At 58.7% G+C, this 21049-nt stretch overlaps 3 protein-coding genes across 5 annotated transcripts; 2 read left to right on the top strand and 1 right to left on the bottom strand.

Moving 5' to 3' along the window:
* The first annotated feature begins 2506 nt into the window (after window positions 1-2506).
* Window positions 2507-3563, top strand: GNG13 (G protein subunit gamma 13). Its single transcript, XM_075058793.1, has 2 exons — window positions 2507-2604; window positions 3458-3563. Exons 1-2 carry the CDS (start codon window positions 2507-2509, stop codon window positions 3561-3563), a joined length of 204 nt encoding a protein of 67 aa, XP_074914894.1.
* A 462-nt stretch (window positions 3564-4025) lies between these two features.
* Window positions 4026-15600, bottom strand: CHTF18 (chromosome transmission fidelity factor 18). 2 transcript variants are annotated; one of them, XM_075058295.1, is made up of 22 exons: window positions 15482-15600; window positions 15161-15331; window positions 14867-14993; window positions 14581-14746; window positions 14356-14445; window positions 14163-14215; window positions 13815-13953; window positions 12884-13096; window positions 12035-12132; window positions 11779-11902; window positions 11487-11620; window positions 11115-11149; window positions 10845-10943; window positions 10447-10577; window positions 9976-10138; window positions 9602-9826; window positions 9345-9494; window positions 8660-8790; window positions 6744-6888; window positions 5669-5785; window positions 4736-4793; window positions 4026-4314 (listed from the first exon to the last, which is right to left on the bottom strand). In XM_075058295.1, the coding sequence occupies exons 1-22, from the start codon at window positions 15573-15575 to the stop codon at window positions 4164-4166; spliced, it is 2814 nt and encodes a 937-aa protein (XP_074914396.1). In that variant the 5' UTR covers window positions 15576-15600; the 3' UTR covers window positions 4026-4163. The 2 variants fall into 2 exon arrangements, with proteins under 2 accessions (XP_074914396.1, XP_074914395.1); XM_075058294.1 differs by lacking the exon at window positions 11115-11149 and adding an exon at window positions 11021-11114 and having other exon boundaries at window positions 4027-4314.
* Window positions 15601-15738: 138 nt separating this feature from the next.
* Window positions 15739-20417, top strand: RPUSD1 (RNA pseudouridine synthase domain containing 1). 2 transcript variants are annotated; one of them, XM_075058262.1, is made up of 6 exons: window positions 15739-15831; window positions 16311-16502; window positions 16595-16718; window positions 16863-16965; window positions 17056-17157; window positions 17472-20417. In XM_075058262.1, exons 2-6 carry the CDS (start codon window positions 16321-16323, stop codon window positions 17873-17875), a joined length of 915 nt encoding a protein of 304 aa, XP_074914363.1. In that variant the 5' UTR covers window positions 15739-15831; window positions 16311-16320; the 3' UTR covers window positions 17876-20417. The 2 variants fall into 2 exon arrangements, with proteins under 2 accessions (XP_074914363.1, XP_074914362.1); XM_075058261.1 differs by lacking the exon at window positions 15739-15831 and adding an exon at window positions 15853-16128.
* The last annotated feature ends 632 nt before the right edge of the window (window positions 20418-21049 follow it).

The raw sequence follows: 21049 nt of genomic DNA, 5'->3' as shown, positions 1-21049 counted from the left end.
CTGTCTACGGGAAGAGGCATCCTATGTATAGAAACGTATATATCTATTTATATATTATATGTGTATATATGCATTACTTTTATGTATGTTATGTAATATATAATATGTATAACAAATTATAAATACACCTATACGTATGAATATATCTATTCAACCTCCATACATATGGGATACATATATACATACTTATGTGTGTGTATGTGTAAACATACATGTGTATATACACACACGCACTTTTTTTTTTTTTTTTTTAATGTGTGTGTATACTAGACATTGGTATACGTTTGTATAATTGGATGAATCTGGCCCAGGTGTGTTTTAGAGAGGACAAAGAGCCACCCATACAGACATGGGCCCTGGGTGTGAAGGAGGGGCTCTGGGGCAGGATTTAGGCAGTTTATTCTTTGTGGAACCCTTGCTTTGCTTTTTTTTTAAATGCAAAGCTGCTGTCACCATAATTACCTGATGGGTGTTTTTTTAATTGATTGTTTAATGAAGGGTAGGGGTGGGGTTTTTCTCACTTCTTTGTGTTTTTACTTTTGCATTAATTACACTGCCTTTAATCAGCTGACAACTGTTAGTGGGCTTTTTCCCCTCCCTATAAGAAGTCACACTTTTTTTTTTCTTTTTTTTTTTTTTTTTAAATGTTGTTGCACTTTTCCCCTTGTGCTGACCCTGCCCCTTCACCCACCGTATGGTTAGTCTCCAACTGCTTGCTTTTTGTGTTTATCTTTTTTTCCTCCTTCTTCTTTTTTTAACCAACACCTCCCCAGGTGCCCCCCCCCCACCTCTCCCTATCCCGCCCCAGCTCCACCAGCATCAGAGAAGCGGGAGGAAAGAAGAAATCTGGAGAAGCCATGGGGTGGCTGGCTTTGGCAGGGATGCAGGCAGGGATGCAGGCAGGGATGCAGGCAGGGATGCAGGCAGGAGCAAGGGCCTCCCTGGGGGGCCGCTGTGCCCCACCACAAGTTACCCCCCCCCCCATTCCTTAGGGGCCCTTCTGTCCCGTAGGGCTATGGGGGAGGCTGGGGTAACCCCATTTCGGCAGCTCGGCCGGCGGGTACCAGGATGCTCTTTTCCATCCTGGGCGCTCGCATTCAGCGGAGCCAAATCCCCCCGGGAGCAGCGGGGGGAGGACGCTCCCATTATCCGGCTCCTGCCGTGTTGGAGGCAGCTGGACCAGCCGTGCATTAATAGATTACCCAGAGGATTTGGGCTCGCCAACAGCGAGGGCAACGCTCGCAGGAGGCAACGCGGGCAAGGCCAGGGCGGCTTGCCGAGCCGGCGGGGACGGACGCGGCCCCCGCTAACACCTTTTCCGACCGAGGTAGGTGGAGGGTGTTCGGCCGCGGTGCTGGGATGCTGCTGGGATGGCTGGAGTGGGGATGAGGATGCTGGTCCTCGTCTGCTTCCAGGAGAGCCGGACCGGAGCCCCGGGGGAGGCCGGATTGTGGGTGCAGGGGGGGGGGATGCTGGGCTCTGGGTACTCACCCTCCTCCCATGCCCGGCTATTTTTCCGGGGGATGCTCTGCGGAGAAGCCGAGCTGGAGCAGCCCGTGGAGCTGCCAAGCTGTGCCGGTGCGTGGCTGGATTTCCTGGACCCCCCCCCCCCAGCACACTCAGCCCTTGCTGGGGGCTGCAGCCTGGTCTGGGGTGCAGGATTGGGGCACAAGGGCATCCCTGGGGTTCAGCCACCCTGGGGTGCTGCCCTGTGCCTCTGCGGGGGTCCGGGGGTCACGGCCGGGCGCAGGCAGGGGAAGGTCCCCTCGTGCCACCGATTCTTGGGGTGGCACGGGGGAACCCGGGTGCTCGCAGGAGGTGTCACGCCACTGTGGTCACAGCTTGTGCCCCATCAGCGGCCGTGCCTCAGTTTCCCCACCGTGCACGTCCCCACCGTTAGCCAGCAACCAGGGCTGCTGCTGGGCTGGGGGAAGGATGCGAGGGGGGTACGTGGTGGTTTCACTTGCTCCCCAAATCAGAGGTGACCGTCCACGTGAGCCATTTCCAGGGCTGTCAATACAGCCATGTGGATGCCCAAAATTCCCCCTGGCCCCACTCGGGGCTGCAGCCAGGCAGGAGAAGGCCAGGCACCCCCCCCAACCCCCAAATAAATAGCCTCAGGTTGCTATTTATTTGCCACTCTCCACCCCAAGCACTACTACCATCCAAATTGCAGTCAAATCTGGCTAGGTCCTCGGGTTTTGCATGCGCCCGCGGGCACGGCACGGCTACAAGAGGGCAGCGCCGGGCACCTGCCCCCGTGCCCGCAGGTAGGTGCAGCCTTTACCTGATGAGAAGAACCCCAAAACCTCCCGGAGCCATGGGCTGCTCCATCATGGGGTTGGAAACCACCCCCGGAGTATGGTGGCACGCTGTCCCCATCCTGGGGGACCCCGTCTTTGGGGGGGTGCAGAGCTGGGGGGGGGGGGGTCCGGGGCAGGCTGCAGCCATGGGGTACGGCACCAACGTCCTCGTTTTCAGCCCCCCAGAGCCCCCGGCTGCCGCCATGGATGAGTGGGACCTCCCGCAGTGGAAGAAGGAGGTGGAAAGCCTGAAGTACCAGCTGGCCTACAAGCGGGAGATGTCGTCCAAGACAATACCCGAGTAAGTGGGTGCCCACCCTCCCTCCCATCCCCGCACCCCCCCCCCGAGCAGCGTCCAGCTCTTTACCCTGTGGCCAGCACCAACATCCCCCTTGAAATCACCCCAGGCTCCCAAAACAAGGCAGGTTTAGAGATTTTTTTCCCTTTATAGTTCTTCTAGCCCCCCAAGCCGGTGCCTGCAAAGCCCCCCGCTGCTCCTTTCCGCAAAGCCCCCCCCCCATGCCAACTCCTTTCCAGTGCCCAAGCTCCACTGGTGGCCGGGATGTGGCAGCAGACACGGGACCCCCTCCCAGGAGCCCCCCCAACGCTCTGGGTTCAGCCAGGCGAATGTGCAGCCCCTCCTTGCAGAATTCAAAAGATTTAAACCTTTAAAACAAAGAAGTCACGAGCAGGTATTCCCCCTCCCTGGTTTGTGCCATCCCACCAGTTAACCCAGCCCATGGCCCCATCACTCACCAGCCTCTTGGGGGGGGGGAACAGAAAAAGCAACTTTAGCAAATAAGTTTTAAACCGCAGTGCAAGGGCCGTCCCCACGCCAGCAGCACGTGGGCAGCCGCAGACGTGGGGGGCAAAAGGCTTTTATTAATCTTGCCTCGTGCTTGGCTCCCCCATCCGAAAACCAGCCGGGCGCACGGGGGGCTCACGCGCTGGGACAGCTCCTGCCCGCTGCCACCGGAGCAGGGTGCACCCCACCATCCCAGCATCGCTCCCCCCAGAGCAGGATTTACCCCGGACCCTGCCGTTCCCCCCCCCCCAATTCTGCTGCTGCGCAGCCCCTGCCCCGCGTCCCTCGCCGAGGGTGACGCGTTTTGCAGCGGTGGTCTATGCCCACCCCTTCGCTCCCCTCCCCGCAGGTTTGTGAAGTGGATCGAGGACGGCATTCCAGAAGATCCCTTCTTGAACCCGGAGCTGATGAAAAACAACCCCTGGGTGGAGAAAGGCAAATGCACCATCCTCTGAGGGGGTCAGCCCCCGCCTGCGCCGGCTCCTGCGGCCCCTCGCTCCCCCCACACTGAATGTACACTTTTTTATTAGCTAGCTTCCGAATATGACTACCTGAACAAAAACCCTACCCTCATCTTGTCTTCTTATTTTTAGTAGTAGAAGTGTTTCTTTTTTATGGGGGGGGGGAATGGGGAAAGCGAGGGGGGTGGGCAGCGCGGGGGGACGTGAGCAGCAAAGGCTTCTCCGGGGTTAGGCTGCAGTTCCAGTCACAGACTCTCCCACTGTTGCTATCAAGCAGGTCAATTTTTCAACTTGTAAAGGAAGAGAACTTTTATAAAACATTTTCAGTGATTTTAACTATTCTTTTGTATATTGTAGGATATAATTTTGCAGCAAAACAGGCAAAATATGACAACTAAGGGTTTATAAATGAAATAAACAGAACAATACTTCATGATTAATTTTTTTAATATATATTTTATTTTTTAAAAAAAAAAACAAGTCGGTACTAAAAAACCAAACCAAACCAGGATCATGCACACACACCCCATCCGTGGGTTAGAAAGCCAAAAGCCAGCTTATCCCTTCAGTTCCATCAATATAATTTCCTGGGCTTCATCTCTGCCCTGCTAGAGCAGGTCCCTGATGTAGATATTCCTCCTGACGGCGTTGGAAACCCCTTCGTTGAACCGGAACCAGACGTCGCTCTTCCCCACGGCTTTTCCCATCTGGCTCTCGACCGACTCTTCCTTGGCGGACTGAGGGGCTTCGGGGTGGGGGGGAAATATCGATGTCAAAACTTTGCAGAAACTCTTAACTTTGAAGTCACAACCTGCGCCCAGGCTGCACGGGCACGGCGGGGGGGTTTGCACAAACAGAGCGGATGCTCCCACGTCCTGGATCCTGCCAACGCTTGAGGTTCACACCGCAGCGCTCCCCAGCTCAGCCTGTTTGCTGGCTCTTTGGACGCTGCCAGAATCCACCGACCTGCCCCCAGGCACCCCCCCCGCCTGCTGCGTCGGGGTCAGTTTGCTCAATATCCCCCTCCCCACCCCGCCGATGTCCCCCCGGGGTGCAGTGCTTAGGGACAGAGCCCCCGTTTTGGGCACCTTGTGGGGGGTTCAAGCACTGCAAATGCAGTGACCCCCCCTCCTTGCCCCATCAGCATCCATCCCTCCGCCACCTACCCGGGGCCGTGGCCACCTGCTGCCGCCGAAGCGGCCGCCCAAAAAAGTCGGTCTCGGGCTGCGAAAAGCAAAAAAGCAGAAGGTGAATGCGGCTCTGTCGGTACCTGCATTTACAGCTCATATTCAGAGACAGCCCAAAAGTAAACCCAGTTTCTCTCTGGCAGCTCAGCGCGAGGCTAGACCCCGGTGACACCGCTCAGCTCTGCCCAATTTTAAGCAAAGTCAGCCCTAGGCAGTTCAGAGGAGCCCCTCGCTGGGGGTCTTGCGTGGGGCCGTCACTCGGGGCTGTCCCAGCTCCTTCCCCCCTTCAAGCACCCGGCCCAGGAGGAAGCCGCCGAGCAGGAGCCGAATGCAAATCCTGCGGAAAGGGCCAGCGGTCTCGGTAAAAATGCAAACAGCATTCAAAATGGGGTGGGAAAGACAAACTTCGAGGTTCGTCGTGCTAAAGCGGGGTTTTACGGACAGCCGAGGTCTCGAAGTTGAGCCCGTGGAGGGGGGCGGTGGCAGGGGACCACCTCTTTCGCCTCTTGGCCACTATCGGGATGCTCGGGATGGGACCAGTCCGGCTCACCCGCTGCACCAGCGGAGGATGGATAGTTTCCCAACCTACGTACATACCTCCACACCCCATGAGCAGCTCTCCCCCTGACCCCGCAGCTTCCACAGAGCCAAAATTCAGCTATTTTAGCCCAAATATCCACATCTCCTTCCTTCCCCGCCCCTGAAAGCTTCGCGCACCACTTCCATAAACGTCACCCAGATCTAATCCATCCCGATGCCGTAAACCCAGCGACGCATTTACGGGACGCGTGGTGCCGAACTATTCTATTTAAAAGAAACTGTACTAAAAATAAACAAATACCAACGGAGACAGCCAGTCTCTAGCAGCCAAGGTACGCGCTGGTAGGAAATTAGAAATTCCAGCCCCCTCACCTTGTCCTCCACGACCGCCCTCCGGACGATGTGCTCCAGGCGCTGGTGGTGGTTGGGGGGCACTGCCGGCCCCGTGTCCGCTCGCTCCCCCCCCTCGCCGAGGCCATTCCCGGGCTCCTGCGGGGAGAAGAGCTCTGAGCGAGGGTCTCCTCGGGGCCAGCCACGCTCAAGGTTCGGGCATCCCCCCCAGGTGATGCACAGCCTGAGGGCAGGATGGTGCCTCGTCACCCGTCCCGCACGCCGCCTCTATTTGCTGCTGGGTTTGATTACAATATCCAAGCGATTTTTTTTGTCATCGTTTTCTGTCTCGCGGCAGCATGTGGGATTAGCCCTGGCAGCGCTTTGGGCACCTGTGTGTTTGCAGTCCCTTTCCCTGGGACTTCGTGGTCGGCATCGTGTAAACAAGGAGGCTTCAGAGATGTTTTTGCAGCATCTCTTTGCCCCACGCATCCCCCGAGAAAGCCCTTCTGCTGCAAGAAGGGGCTCCTGGGGATTAATTATCCCTGTGGCACCGGGGCAGGGCAGGCACCAGCTACACGCGAGCTGTTTCTCAGCCTCTTCCACCTTCTCCTGCCTCCTGCCCAATGCTCCACGGAGGGTTTCGGTGGTGGGCAGCGTAACTCTGCTCCTCTCAGGGGCTTTGGGACCTTTGGGAGGATCGAAGTGAAGCAGCAAGGGAACGTGCAGGCAGGAAAGAGCAGGTCAGCTCCCCCCCTGGACACGCACAAATCGCAGCCACATGAACTAAAATTCCCATCTCGTCGCAGCCCTCATTAGAGAGTCAAAGGGTTTAAAGCTTTAACTCACAGCGAGCGTTTCTTTCCACAATTCCTGCAAAAAGATGAGCCCTTCGAGCACGTTTACCCCAGCGCGGATGTGCTGCCCTGAAGGCAGATGGGCAGGCAGACGGCTGCGACTGGGGGAGTTTAATCCTGGATTTCCATTTGCAGAGCAAAAGCCACTGGCCGCTTTGGAAAGACCAAGTCCCCACACCAGCCCTAAGGACTTTATCCCCATTGAGGGACCCACCAAACCCCCCACCCCAAAACCACAGAACACCACGAGCCCTCCCTACCTCGCCCAGGTTTCGCGCCTGCAGCAAAGCCTCCGTCCTCCTCATCTTCTCCATCTCGATCTCCCTGGCGATGAGCTGCTTGGCCTGGTAGGTGAGCTGCCTGCGAGCCGGCAGGTCCGGGAACCGGCAGACATCCTCCACGTTCCTGCAGCGTGGAGAGGCGGGAGCAGAGAAAATAAATCAATACGGATAATATAAAAAGCATGATGCAAACTGCAGCCTGACACGGGCACAGAAAACCCACCAGACTCCCAGCTCCGTCCCCCCCAGCCTCTCGGTATGATCCTGGTCACGGTGCCTCGGTTTCCCTGAGTGTCCGTGTCCGACGGCAGCACTCGAAGATGCCCAGCGAACGGTGCCGGGCGTGCGGAGCCAGGTTGCTGCAGGGCAACTCAGCTGAATGGGAACTCAGGAGGGATTATGTGCTTTTTAATCTTGTTTTTAATGCAAGAAGAGGAAATCGCAGGCGGGTCTGTGCTGAACAGATTGCCCTGAAAAAGCCACGGTCACATCACAGCTTGGGCACGAGCAGCACTACGACCCTTCACATGAACCCCGAGGTGCCTGCGGGGAGGCGTTTAATTGAGATACGGCCATGAACAGTAATTTTGGCTAATCAGAGCAGTTTTATTCTTAATGATGTTCATGCACCAGATCTTGAGTTAGGCCTTTTTCGGTACGGCAAAAGCCCAGGCACAGCCCCAGCACCAAAGATCCAGCTGGGCTGGTTCCTTTGCCTGCTGTAAATATTTCACACTTTACACACATTCAGTGCTATTCCCCTTAAAATAAAGGGAACAAAGTCCTACATCAGGTGGCTTTGCAGTCATTTAGAAATCAGCTGTCAAACCTATGATTTAAAAAGTTTTAGAGAGAAAACACAGGTTTTGCTGTCGACAACAGCTTTGTTTGCCAGACAGATGCTGGGATGTGACTTGCAGGTGCCGCTGGGACGTGACACCCCCGCGGTCCCCATCATCGCTGCACATGGCCAGGAAACAGGCTCGGAATTTGCAAAAAAAAAAGCGAAGCAAAGCAAAGCAACGCGCCTGGTTGTGCCACGTGGCTCCCAAATGTCCCACGGTTCCCCCACAGCCGTGTTTCGGTGGCACAGGCTGGCGTGGGGAGGGCAGGGCAGGATGGCTCCCTACAGCCCCTGCAGCTCCCGCAGGCCTTTCCGTGGGGAAAAAAAAAAAAATAATAAAGCACTTCACTGTAATTAGATACAGCTGCTTGATTTAACAGAGGCTAATTTTTGTAATTAACTTTGCACCAGGAAGACATGAGCATTGCTCCTAGCTGTGGTCGGGTCTGTATTACTGCACCAAAGCCTCGGGAGCGTTTACGGCTCTGTATATACTTAAAGCACCGTGAGACTCAAGTCTAGCAATGGCCGGCTGTTAATATACAAATTAATCGTGGCTAGAGTGACCTCCTGTGTGCAACGTGTCCAGGTGGACCTGCTCTCCCCTCCTGCCACGAGTCCCCAGCAGCTTCGGTCTTTCCACTGCCAGCTCCGGTGAGAGCCAAAGGCAGCTGCTTCCTTTCCTTTAATCCCATTAAAGCAAAACCAGTTCCGCTTCGCTTTCATCCCAAGAGGGTGACGGGGGCAGCCGCAGCGTGAGGGTGGAGAAAAGCCAGCGGCAGCCCTGAGCACCCGCAAGGCTCCAGGGCTCCTCCTTTAAAAAAAAAAGCAGATAATCCCCGCAGAGCTGCCATCGGAGAAAGTCGGGTCCCTGCAGCCATCCCAGCACGGGGCAGCTCGCGCCAACCCAGCTGCCCTCACCAGAGAAACCCCTGAGCTCTAGCTGCAAGAAACCGACTCGATGCCACGATGCTTTCAGGCTCAGCCTCCTTCCTGAACTCTCTGCTGTTATTTTCGACCCCTACGCTTTCTCCTCGCCCTCGGGACTTACGGGTCGAGCTTGTAGACGTACTGGCCCTCGGGCAAGCGTTCCTGGTGGTAGGTGAGGTTGTAGGCCAGCATGGTGCTGATGAGGTCTGCCAGCTGCTGCTTCTCCTTCAGGCTGTAGAGCTGGGTGTTCACCTGGGGAGGAAAGCGGAGCCCAGAAAGGGGAGAGCATCACTAATCCGTAATGACTTCTAAACATAAAAATAACCTGAAGCACGGGGTTTGTTTCTATATGAGAAACGACAGCTAATACCCGTGAGGTTCAGACCAAGTTTAGTTTCCTATTAGGGACACACGTACTTCACGGAGCAGGGACAGTCCCCTCCAACAGCCCGAAGGGTAAATGCACCCAACGCAACTGTGCACGCACATGAACCAGCTGCTGGAAGGAGACTGCAACAGCTCCCCAAACCCCGGCTCAGCCAAGCCCACCCCCAGGTGCAGGGGTCCAGGAGGTGCGGGACACCCCCCCATGCACCCAGCGTCGTATCCCCGGCTTCCCTCTGACTTCTGCATCAGCTGCAACATCCAACTGACCCCAAATTTGGGACAGAGGTCCGGGATAGCCCAGCCTTGGTGATGCAGGGCAGGGGATGTGTCCCAGCCCTTTCGGGGGGCATTGGAGAGGGGACACGTCACCCAGGCAGGACCCCTGCCGCCGCAGCGAGAGGGGGCTGGTGGGCACCCACCGGTCGGAGCTTCGGGGCGATGATGTCCAGCAGCAGACAGAGCACCTCCAAGACGAGAGACTGCTGGCCGGCACGGCTGCGGGCGCTGGGCGTTATCCCCGACACCATGGACACGACGAGGTTCCGCATGTGGTTCAGCTTGGCCAGGGCCTGGGTGGAGAGGGCAGGGAGGGCTCAGCCACGGCTGCGACCGCAGACGTCCCCCACGGGTGACGGAACTGGAGCCACGCTGCCGCCGTGCCCCCCCCGGTACTTGCCTCGTGCTGGCTGCTGGGATAAGCGAGCCGGGGGATGCTGGTGGCCGCGAAGAGCAGATGGAAAGCCACGGGCAGGAAGGGCAGGTATCGCATCAGCTGGAAGCTCTGCTCGTGCAGGACAGCCCGGTTCAGCAGGTCGGAGAAGCCCAACCACTCCAGGGCCAAGCACACCGAGCTGAAACTGGAGTCCCGCAGCTTCATGTTCAGGAAATTGTCGTACAGACCCTGGAAGCGAGCGCAGGATTAGAGATGGCTCGAGGCTGGGCGGATGGTCCCGTCGGAGCACGCTGCTGGGATTTTGAGCATCCCTCTGAGCTCTGCTCCAGCCCAACACAGCAGAGGAAGGGGCCTGGGTGCCCCCGCGGCTGCTCTACCTGGGCGAGCTTCTCCTGCTCCCCCGAGGAGACGGCGAGGTGCAGGATGTGGTGGAAGCGCTGGGAGGACACGTTGAAGCCAGCCGTCCCCCCGAGGTGCGACAGGTCCTCGTGACCCACCAGGAGCTGGGTTGGCAAAGCGGGGTCCATTCCTATCCTGTGCCTGGGGGGAGCCCAAAGGGAAGAGCTCAGGGTGCCCTGGCGCTGAACGGACCAGCAAGGAATATTTGGACCCTTGCAAACCGGACTGAAGGCAATACTGATGCCAAATTATTGGGCACTAAAGAGAGCGGCCAAAGAGCTTCTGGACACACAAATCTGCTGAAACGAAGCTGTGTCTGCTGCAGGGCAAACCAGCTCTCCAGGACCTTTCAGGTTTCTCCACCACAAGTCTTGCAAGCAGGTCAGGGGGTACCATGAAGCGGCGTGCCCCAAGCAGACAAGAGACCTAATAAATCCACCCTGTTTTACCTTTGGACCTTTGGGAGCTGGAAGATCTCTTGCCAGATGGAGAAGAGCCCCTTGTTTTGGTCCTTCAAACCAATCTTCATCGTCTGCACCATCTGCACGCTCAGCTCCTTCTGGCCTCGGCCATGGAGGAACTGCAACGCAAACAAGGGGCTGGGGGGGTACAGGCACCACGGGGAGGGAGGGGATGCCCACAACAGCTAGCTGGTACCGGGGAAAGCTGGAGACAGCGGCACCTCGCTCCTCCTCCATTTGTAGGGGAAATCAAGGTTAAAAATAACACAGGGCATTTTACGGATCTGCACGGGGGACAGGTTTTTTCCCCTCCATCCCCACCCGATCAAGTCGAGAGCCGCAGCAAGTCCGTGTTCCCCCCCGAGACCTCCCGGTGACACCAGTACCTGCAGGGTGTTTATGCAGGAGCGGATGTCGTTCTCCGTCTTCTCGCACAGCGCCAGCAGCGCGCCCATGTCCGCCCGCATGCCCTGCCGCAGGGCGATCTGCGGGAGAAGGGGGGGGGTCAGCAGCGAAGGCCGGCCGGCCGGTGGGGCAAGAGGAGCCCTCGGCCGCACCGCACCTCGCAGAGCCGCTGGGCGAGCCGGGACGGCGCCGTCCGAGGGAAGTTTAGCAGGAACGATTGCTGCCGCAGCGGCCGGAGAGCAGGGACGTACCTGGCAAAGGGAAGCACAGAGGTCTCTGAGCGACCCTAGCAGAGGAAGAAATCCAGCTATTAATGCTCTGCTCAAAGAGAGGCGGGTTATTTAGCAGATGCTTGTACACCCCTGCACGCTTGGGCACGCGCAAACGCAACGGTACGCTCACACCTAGCTACAAGTCACCCCAGCAGATACAAAACCTGGGGGGTTTCAGGAAAGCTGAGCACGTTGCAGTTTTACTTTTCATAAGGCACTTCTAAGCCGCAGGTCTGACGGGAGATAACTTGGCGCGGGAAGGCTTCGGCTGGAGGCAACAGCAGCTGCCTCCTCGCTTGGGGCAGGGCTATCAGCTCTCCATCCCTCCCCGGACACGCAGTCGATACTAACTGGTCATTGCAGATGCAGATGATGGGCCTGAGCAACAGTCCATCCTCGCGCCGCCTCCTCCGGCCCGTGCCGGCTGCTGCCTCGCCCTCCGCATCCTTGCGGTGGATGATGTTTAGCAGCACGTTGATAGATGCCTTGGGGGGGAAAAAAAAAAAAAAAAAAAAATCAAGGAGAGAAGGGATGAATTCTTGCAGTTCAGAGGCAGGAAGCCACTCCTAAAATGGATGAGCTGCTAAGAGGGCAATAATTAAGCGGTTAATGCAAAAGGTGGCCAGATCCAGGCTGGGCTTACCGCGGGCGCGCCGTCTATCTCATCGATGATCAGGCAGTTGGGCTTCTCGTTGGCACCCAGCACAGACTTCATCTGGGTGGCAGCTTCGATGCGGGTTTTGAAAACCTCTGGGCTGCGGTCGTCACTGCAAGACAAGCCGGTGCCAGGCTGCTGCGGCACGGCATCACCTCCGGCACGGCATCACCTCCGGCACGGCATCACCTCCGGCACGGCATCACCCCCACCAGCTTCTGGGGCCGGGCAGGGCTGGACTCACCTGGCGTTCATCTCGACGGCGTTGTACCCCGCGTGCTTCGCGATGACGTGGGCCAGCGTGGTCTTTCCCAAGCCGGGTGGGCCACAAAGCAGGGCTACCTGCGGCAGAGAGGGAACTTCAGCCCGGCCAGCAGCGAGGCAGGGCTTCCTCCAGCACTGACCAAGGCTGCCACGCCAGGGGAAAAGGCTCTGCAGCCTGCAAACCAGTCTTGGGAGCTGCTGCACTGGTTTGTAGACACACAGGGAGGAGGGAAAGTCACTGGAGGAAGGAGAACGTAACAGAAACTCTCAGAGGTGACAGAGTCACCCTGGCAGCCTCTCTCGTGCATATGTTTAAGTTTGCAGGGCAGCAGATAGAAAAGGCTGAACAAAATCCCTTCCAGAATTACACTCCTGAGAAGCAATGCTGTTAGTCTATCTTTTAGTTTCCCCTTTTTTATATCCTCTCACTAGACCGGTTGAAGCTGGTATACTAGCCTGGGTAAGTTATCTCTGCTCCCTTCAGCATTTGAGCATCATTGCTCTCTTCTGGATGCAGAAAGTCTAGCTCAAAGGCATGTCATGTCTGCCCCTAACAAAAAATGTCAAGACCAACCTCTGCTAAAAAGGGTAAGTCTTTCCTTAACTGGCCCATTTAATTTGGCTGAAAAAAGTCTGTTCCTCTCCCCTTGTTATCGCATTACCCAAGCCCAAACAGAAGAAGAAATGAGAAAACCCCACATTCTCTAAGGAGAAACAAGGAATCCAATTTCTCCTGGATCTGTACAGGAAGGTTCTGCTCCTCACCATGGTGGTGGGATGAGGGGGATTGGAGAGGAGACCCACCACAGCAGCCTCCTGCCCTGCTCACCTTGTACTTGGGTCTCTTGTGCTGGTCCAGCTCAGCCTCCAGAATCTCCTCTGTGAGCTGCACCTTCGTTTTCCATTTATTCTGCTGCTCCTTGGGCTGGTTGAATGGAGGATGAGCCTTGGCACTGGGATTGGTCTTCTTCACAGCATTCTCCTTCCCGAACACCACCGTGTCCCAGAGCTTGAGCCACTTCAGAAGGCAGCGGTTTGTGTACTGCACGTTGGGCAAGAAAGCAAGCAAACCCCATCAAACCTCGTAAGGATCTGGCCGAGGACAGAGAGAGGTCTCTCCTTCACGGCTTAAAAACCAGCGCGGCCTGCAGAGGAAGGAGCCAAGTCCAGGGAGGCAACGCAGAGCGTGTCTGCCCAGACAGACCTCAAGCACGTGGCACGTCATTCCCATGTCATGGGAGAGGCTGCTCAGGTTTCCACCCGGCATCTCTCTGGGACAGCCTGGAAACGCGGCTTCCCTTCCTGGCTCGGCCACCATCCCACAGGGCAACCGAGGACAAGTCACGTCGGCCCCATCCCTGCTGCCCCTCATCTGTCTTGGCTCACCCCAGCGCTCCTCAGCCTTTTCCATAATTTCCAATTCCCTACAAAACTTCTAATATTCCAAAAAAATCAAAATAGCCAACGATTCCTGGCTAAAGTCCACCCAATCTTTTTTGTCTTATTTTGCTCATGTTTTAGAGTCTCTTTTGTTGGAAGGTCCACAGCCTACAGCTGAAAAACCCCCACCCCAAGCTCTCAGCAGCAGGACTGCCCCCGGGCAGGGCTAGCACGGACAGAGCTCCCCAGCCAGTGCTTCCAAAAGCCCCCTGTGATCAAAGGCAGCACCACAAAACCTTGATCCCACAGCATTAAGGAAGAGTTATAGAAGTGGTAAACGCACCCAAAACCCCAAGCCCCCACTTATCCTAGCACCTCACATCATCACTGAGCAGCTCCAGGTAGCGCCGGGGGGTGAACTTGTCCACCCAGAGGCAATGCGGCGCAGACTCCTCCTCTGCCGGCTCCGCTTCCTCGCTGGGCTCTGGGCTCTCGGTGCTGGTCTCACTCTCGAGGCAACTGCAAGAAAGAATTAACTTGCCCCAAACCACCCAGGGAGTCAGGGCGGGGTTGGGAATTACACCTGGACTTCCCAAACTGGGGATGCTGAAGGCAAAGAAGCTCTTCTGCTCGCAGGTCTCCAAAACCTGGACCCCACTGGAGCATCTCGGGAGCCACATGCGACAGCGTGGCAGGGACAAGAGTGGGATTTCGTCCCAACACCTCACCTATTTATTATCTCCGTCAGCTGCTGCGATGCCTCCAGAACACGCCTTCGACGCTTCAGCACAAAAAGGGCGAGAGGGGGGTCAGAGACGCCCCACTAACCCGGGGCTGGGAGGAACAGGGATTCGGGGGCCAACGCTGTGGCTATCCAGGGGTGGCAGGGGAAGACGGGAAGGTAGGTATAAGACGTGATACCTCTTCATTCACTTGTTCCTTCAGGTAGGAGAAAGGCACCCCCAGCAAGTGGAGCGGCCTGCGTGCATTCCAGCCCAGGGAATCGGGGAGCTGCCAAGACCAGAGGACACACACCGACGTTCACACCGACGCTCAGCACAAACATTTCACGCTTCATCAAAGATCCCCTCCTGACCTGGATGGAGGTCACAGAGAAGCAAGCCCAGCCTTCAGACCCCTCCTTACCTCCACCCCTGTCCTAGAGGGATCATCTCTCACGACCATGAAGACCCTGGTACCCTCGGTGGACGTCACGTTGACGTAGTCCTCCAGGATGGGTGGTCGCTTGAGGACCCGCTTCTTCTCGGAGGGTGGCGTGGTCTGCAGCGGGGCCATGCCGCTTACCTCCAGGCTGGAGAACACCAGTTTTCTTTAGCAGGGGCGAGGGAAAGGGCCCTCGAACCCCACCGAAGGTGGGGTTCGAGGGCCCTTTCCCTCGCCCCTGCTAAAAGCGGGGTGCACGGTGCCCAACCTGGCAGCTTGGGGAACAGAAAGCGCCTCTGGACCAGCACCCCGGAGGCCATCAGGACCCAACTCATCATCCCCACCAAAGCTGAGCTTCTTAACGGCTTCCAGGCGCTGTCGCTTCGGTTTCGGGGCTGGGACGAAGACGCCGGGGCAGGAGGAAGAGGAGAAGGACGGATGACCCAAGGGTGGTACTCGGTTGCCCCTCCAGCAGCACCCTGCACGGCTCAGGGTGGGGATGAAGGGTCGGCAGCACCCGGGGACCCACCGGGGCCGCAGAGCTGGCTTGGGTCAAACCTACTGTGAGCTGCGGACGGTGGTGGGGAGCCGGGGGGGTCGCAGCCCCGGTCCCTCTTCCCGGGGTTGGTGCCCCCCGGGCCGTTGTGCCCCCCGGGGGGGTCGGGCTGCTCCGGTGACTGCCTCCTCCCACGGAACTGGGAGATTTTAGGGCCAGCGAGCGGGGACGGGTCATCTGCAAGAGGTGTTACGCGACGGAGAACCGGTCACCGGGGGAGACCCACGGTGGAGCGGGGCACGGGCGGCTCCGCGCAAAGCCCGCCCGCTCCCTCCCTCCTTCCGCCGCCGCCTCCGGTACCGGACACGGCGCCGGAGCAGCTCCCACCTCCCAGCTCGGCCAGCACCTCCAGCTCGTCCGCGAACCGCTGGTAGAAGCCGTCCTCGGGTCCGTCCTCGGGTCCCTCCTCGGGGTCCGCCATCACCCGCCACCGGCACCGCGCCCTCCCGCCCGCCCGCCCGCCGGCTCTTCCGGCCCGCCGCGCCGTAACGGAGCCGCCGCTGATTGGACGCGACGCGCCGACCGAAAGCGGCGGGGGCGCTGATTGGATAGAACGCGCGGGGTGGACGAGGCGGTGACGGCGCTGATTGGATACGACGCACGGCTGGACGCCGCGCCGCCGGTGGATACAATGTAGCGCTGCGGCCGCCCGGCCCGGCCCGGGGACGGCGCTGCAGGTCGGGCCGGGGGGGAACAACGGGGGTAGCGCCGTCCCCTTCGGTCCTGCGTGTCCACTCCGCCGCGTCCCGTCTCCTCCCCGCCGTCCGTCCCGCGTGTCCCCAGCGAGGCGCCGCGGCGTGCGATCCCGGCCGGAGCCGGCGAGATCGCGGCCCGGCCCCGGCTGGCAGCGGTTCGGGGGTGGGGGGAGGCCGAGCCCCGCCGGCGGGATGGATCGGACCGGTACCGTGAGGCTGCGGGGCCTCCACGCGTGATACCGGGACGTCTGGGAGCCGTGCAGTGGGACGCCGGTACCGGTACATCTCCAGTCCCACCGGGGGTACCCCCGCCCCGCCCCGGGCTCTGCTCCCTGCCCGCTCTCACCGGGTCCTTTCTCTCCCCCGGGGTGCTGTGCCCATCCCCGGGGTGCACAGGTTGCGGCCGGAGGCTCTTCCCGCCCTGTGCATCCCCCCCCAATTCCCCGTCACGCTCCCCGCAGGGCGCTGGCCATGGAGCCGGGCACCATCGACAACCTGTGCATCCTGTACCAGAGCTCCGACTTCATCGTGGTCAACAAGCACTGGGACATCCGCATCGACAGCAAGATGTGGTACGAGACGCTCACCCTGCAGAGCCAGCTCAAGTACCGCTTCCCCGAGCTGGCCGACCCCGACACCTACTACGGCTTCAGGTGAGCGGTCGGGGACCGAAACGGGTTCTGCCGTACCGCGGACGCTGCCCGAGCGCCCGGGGATGCTCCTCTGCCTCCCGTCTCCTCCCCAGGTTCTGCCACCAGCTCGACTTCTCCACCAGCGGGGCCCTTTGCGTCGCGCTCAACAAAGCGGCGGCGGGAAGCGCCTACAAGTGTTTTAAAGACCGGCTGGTGACCAAAGCCTATCTCGCCCTGGTAAGCCCACCCCGCAAGGTCTTGCTTCTGGACGTAGCTTCTGAGTTTGCAAAACTGCAGCTTGGCCTCTGCTGCTTGTCGTCCCGGTGCCGGCGAGGAGCGAGTGCCGGGGCTCGGTTTGCAAACCGGCTTTCTGCCCTGCAGGTCAGGGGCCACGTCAGCCAGAGCCGAACGACGATCCGCTACGCCATAGGGAAGAACACCACCGAGGGCATGACCCACATGATGTGCATCGACGGGACGGAGGGTGAGCGGCTCCTGCACCCTGCCCTGTGCTGCCCGGACCACCCGGGCTGCGCCGGAGGGAGCTGACCCCCGCCTTTGGATCTCATTGCAGGCTGTGAAAATCCCAAGCCTTGCCAGTCGGAGCTGATCGTGCTGGAGCACGGGTCCTACAGCGGAGACCCCGTAACCAAAGTGCTGCTGCAGCCGCTGACAGGTTGGAGCTCGGGGCTGGGGCAGCGCGGGTGCGGGGGGCTGCTGAGGATGGACAGACAGGCAGCAGAGGTGCTGCAGCAGGACCTGGGCTTGCAGCCCTGGACCTTGCTTGCAGCACGGTGGCACAGTAAAAAAAAAGCCTAGAAAGGGCTGAGCGATGCTGAGCGCCGCACTCAGCTCGCGGCGGACTCAGGTTCTCAGGCTGGGGGGGATAAATGCCATTTGGTGCGTCGTCATCTCGCACCGCTGTGCCTTTGAGGAGGGGTTCAGGGATAACCTGCGTCCCTGATTCCTCTGCTCCCGCTCTCCCCTTAGGGCGGACTCATCAGCTCCGGGTTCACTGCAGCGCCATCGGCCACCCCATCGTGGGGGACTTCACCTACAGCCACAAGAAGGACAGCAGCCCCTATAGGATGATGCTCCACGCATACTACCTGCGCATCCCCACCGGCAAGGAGCTTATCGAGGTCTGCGCGCCCGACCCCTTTGTCACCGCAATGGACAGCAACTGGGTGCCCCACCATGTCACTCACCGGCTGGATGAAATCATCCAAGAGCTGAAGGACAAGGTGATGCAGAAGGAGGAAGAGGAGGAGGAAAGCCGGGAAGCCGTGCTTGGTGGCGGAGGAGATGAGGCACTGAGCGAAGCCAAGAGCCTGGAGACAGAGGAGCAGCGAGCCCGGTGCGAGCAGTGGTTGGCCGAGTGGGCTTTGGAGTGAGCACAAACCACCTCTCTGCATTTCCAGCCCAATGCTCCATTTTCGTCCCAGCGGGTCCCCGCGGAGCCCAGCGCTGACTCCACATCTGCGCTTTCTGTATGCCATGGCTTCCCTCACTTCTGGGGCTGGGATTAGGCAGATTTTAGCAGCGATTAGGATGGGTTTGGTTTTTAACATACACATCATCCATCTGGCCACTGGATGCCCTTTTCCTAATTCTGGGCCTCAGCAGCAGAGTCAGTGTGTCACGCACCAGCTTAGAGTGACCCCAAAGCTTTACATCCCTGTCCCGGGGCTCAGGCACAGCTGGGGCAGCACGGACGATGCCTTTGCTGTGAGCGTGATGGACGTATCCGCAAACCCTCAGTGCTCGGATGCTAAAATGCAGCCCAGCAAAGGGAGGGGAGAACACGCCGGGTACAGCTTCGGTGTCCATGTCCCCAGTTCCCTTCGCTCCAGCCTGCCGCGCTCACTGGCACACGCGTTGTGTGGGAGGTGGGAGATCAGGAGGCTGAAATGCAGCCTGGGGGCACCGACAGCCCCCCTAGTCCAGGGGCAGCCCCGGGTGTTTTGCCCGCGGAGCTGGGCTGTGCGATGGGCGCAGGAGAGGTCCCTGCCTGCCACCGAGGACGTGCTGCCTGCCTGTCCCTGCCCACACGCTTTCCTTCTTGCCCCAGCCCACGGGTGGTTTTTTTTTAAAGGTGGTTGAAGGTGAGTGAGCTGATAGGAATGGATTTTAAACTTTTTTCAAATTTCTATGAGAAGAATCTAGTCTTTTAGCAGTTCTGAAATACGGGTGGTCTCAGAAATGAGTGTATTTTTAGTACTTTCGTGGTCGGAGAGCCAGCAGCCCAAAGCTTTTTTAATAGATCGTATCATACTTTCTATTAGCATTGCCTTTTCCTAGCACCCTCTTTTATCCTGGGTGTGGATGTAACCCCTGCTGAGACAGCTCGGAAAACACAAGCCCCTTTCTGCTTTACCCAAACGAGGGGGAATAAGTATCATGTTTTGGTCCCACCGCGTGGCTCCTCTGGTTGCTGCGGGGCTGTCGGCACCGGAGGGTGCTGGGGGCAGGTCCTTCGGGTGGGCAGTTTGGGAGGACTCTGGAGCAGCGAGAGCAGCCGAGGAAATAGCTGAAGCCAAAAGAAAGGCTGAGGACTGATGCGAAGAGTGGGAAGGAGCTCGGCTCTCACACTGGCGCTGAGCTTTGCAAGATACCAAGAAGAGTTTCTCTGGAAATGCTCTTGCTTTGCTGGTTGGTGGCATGCCGCTTCTCTCTCTCCTTCCCACCCTGCTTGTCCTCTACAGCCCTTAGAGGACATTTAGGAAACGAAGAGAGCAGGGCAGCTGGAGTGGGCTGGGGGGGACAGAGGTGGCCGGAGCCCATTGCATACAGAGCACCGGTCCCCGGGGTATTCGGCACCATCAGCACGTGCCCAGAGTTACTGTCATCCCACAAACCCCGTCCCATTTAAAATGCACCTGACAGCGGTTTCACGCAACTAATATTCCAACCCTGAGGGGGAATAAAACGACACGGCCCTCTCCTCACGGCTGAAAGCACCGTGCAGGTCACTGAAACCCTGCGGGATATCGCGTCGCCCGGCCCTTGCGTCCCCGGGTGCCGGTGGGTGCCAGCTCACCGTGCCGCGGCACGCCGCCGGGCAGGAGGTGGCTGTCACCTTGATTTTGTGGCTTGGCACAAAGTGCTGCCGTCCGCCGCAGGATGGGGACTGGTGCACAGCTGGCGGCTCTGCCCGCACCAGCCCTGGGCACCGAGCGGGGACCGCGATGGCTCATGAACCCAAGGGCTCGGGGGGAGGTTTGGGGGAGCAGAAGAGCCGTCTCCTTCTTTCCAGGTCCCGTCCCTGCCCGTCCCATCTCCCAGGAGTGGCCAGGGAGGGGAGAGGCACCCACAGGCGGTTCCTGAAGCTGTAAATTAATGCCATGAACCTGTTTGCCAAAGAATGAATGTGGGTGACGTGCGCGGGAGGTCCTGAAAAGTTACGGGTGAGATTTATAGCATCAGGGGTGGGACGCAGCCTTCCCTTCGGGCAGGTCTCGGTGTGGGAGCGGTCCCCGCTGCGTGATGGGGGACACAGCCGGGACGAGGCTGCGGTCGCTGGGGGTGGTACGTGGGGACACGCCAGTGCCCACGCACGAGGGGACGCTGATGGACCGTCAGTGCTGGGGGGCTGGCACCCAGTGCTCACCCCGCCGTCGAGGAGCCCCTGCACCCTGCGCCGCCCATCAGCCTTCGTGCATTGCACTTTTACCCGGCATTGCAGGAACCAGAGATAAATACCTGTTTTCCTTACCCTGCAGAGAGGTGTTTTCCAGGCGCCCTTCCCCGGCTCCCCTCGCGCACCACGTCCAGTCCCTCTCTGCCGTCACTGCCACGGGGCCATTTGCTGTATCATCTGTGAATCCACTCGTGCATTCGGACCGGGGCGGGTTGTGATCGGGTATGTGTCTCGTGACGTTCTGTACGGCTTGCGATAACCCTTATTTCTTGTTGCACATTACCGTAGTAAACCATTACCTACATACCCCGCGGTTCACCCTCTGGTCTCTCAATCCACACGCGTTGCTGCGGTGTGGCTGGTGTGGTGCTGGGGGCTTCCAGGAATGAGCCCGGACCGGCACAGCAGGACTGGCCCCAGGGCTCCAGCCCAGCCAACCTGTTGCGTGAGCACCGGCACTCATCCTCACCCTGCTGAAATCTCCCTGGCTGAAACCGCTGGGATTATTTACCCGAAAGCCCTCCCGGATTTAGTAATTCTCACACCGATGACCAAGGATGCCCAAGGTGGCTGGGGCAGATGCCAGTGTCCCGGTCCTTCCCCTGCCTGTCCCTGCCCACTGCTCACCCTGACCAACACCAGCAGCTGGGATTGTCCTGAACCAAATAACGGAGGCGGAAGAAAAACTCCTAATTTCAAAACACCGCAGCTCTCCTCGCCAAGGAGGTGAGGGAGCAGCCCTGGGGCTGCTGGTGTTTAGGGGATGCATAGGGAAAGCTGCCGCCACGCATGATTTCTATATAACTCTTGCACATCAACGGTCATTCCTCAGGTTGGAGCAGCTGGAAAAGCGAAAGAAGACCCAAAGGAATTATTTGCAGTCTCCAAGTTGTGAGATTTTTAAGATTATAAACCTGGCAAGGACGGA

Source organism: Buteo buteo, chromosome 27, assembly GCF_964188355.1.
Source record: "Buteo buteo chromosome 27, bButBut1.hap1.1, whole genome shotgun sequence".
NCBI classification, from domain to species: domain Eukaryota; kingdom Metazoa; phylum Chordata; class Aves; order Accipitriformes; family Accipitridae; genus Buteo; species Buteo buteo.
This window is presented reverse-complemented; position numbering and strand designations above follow the sequence as displayed.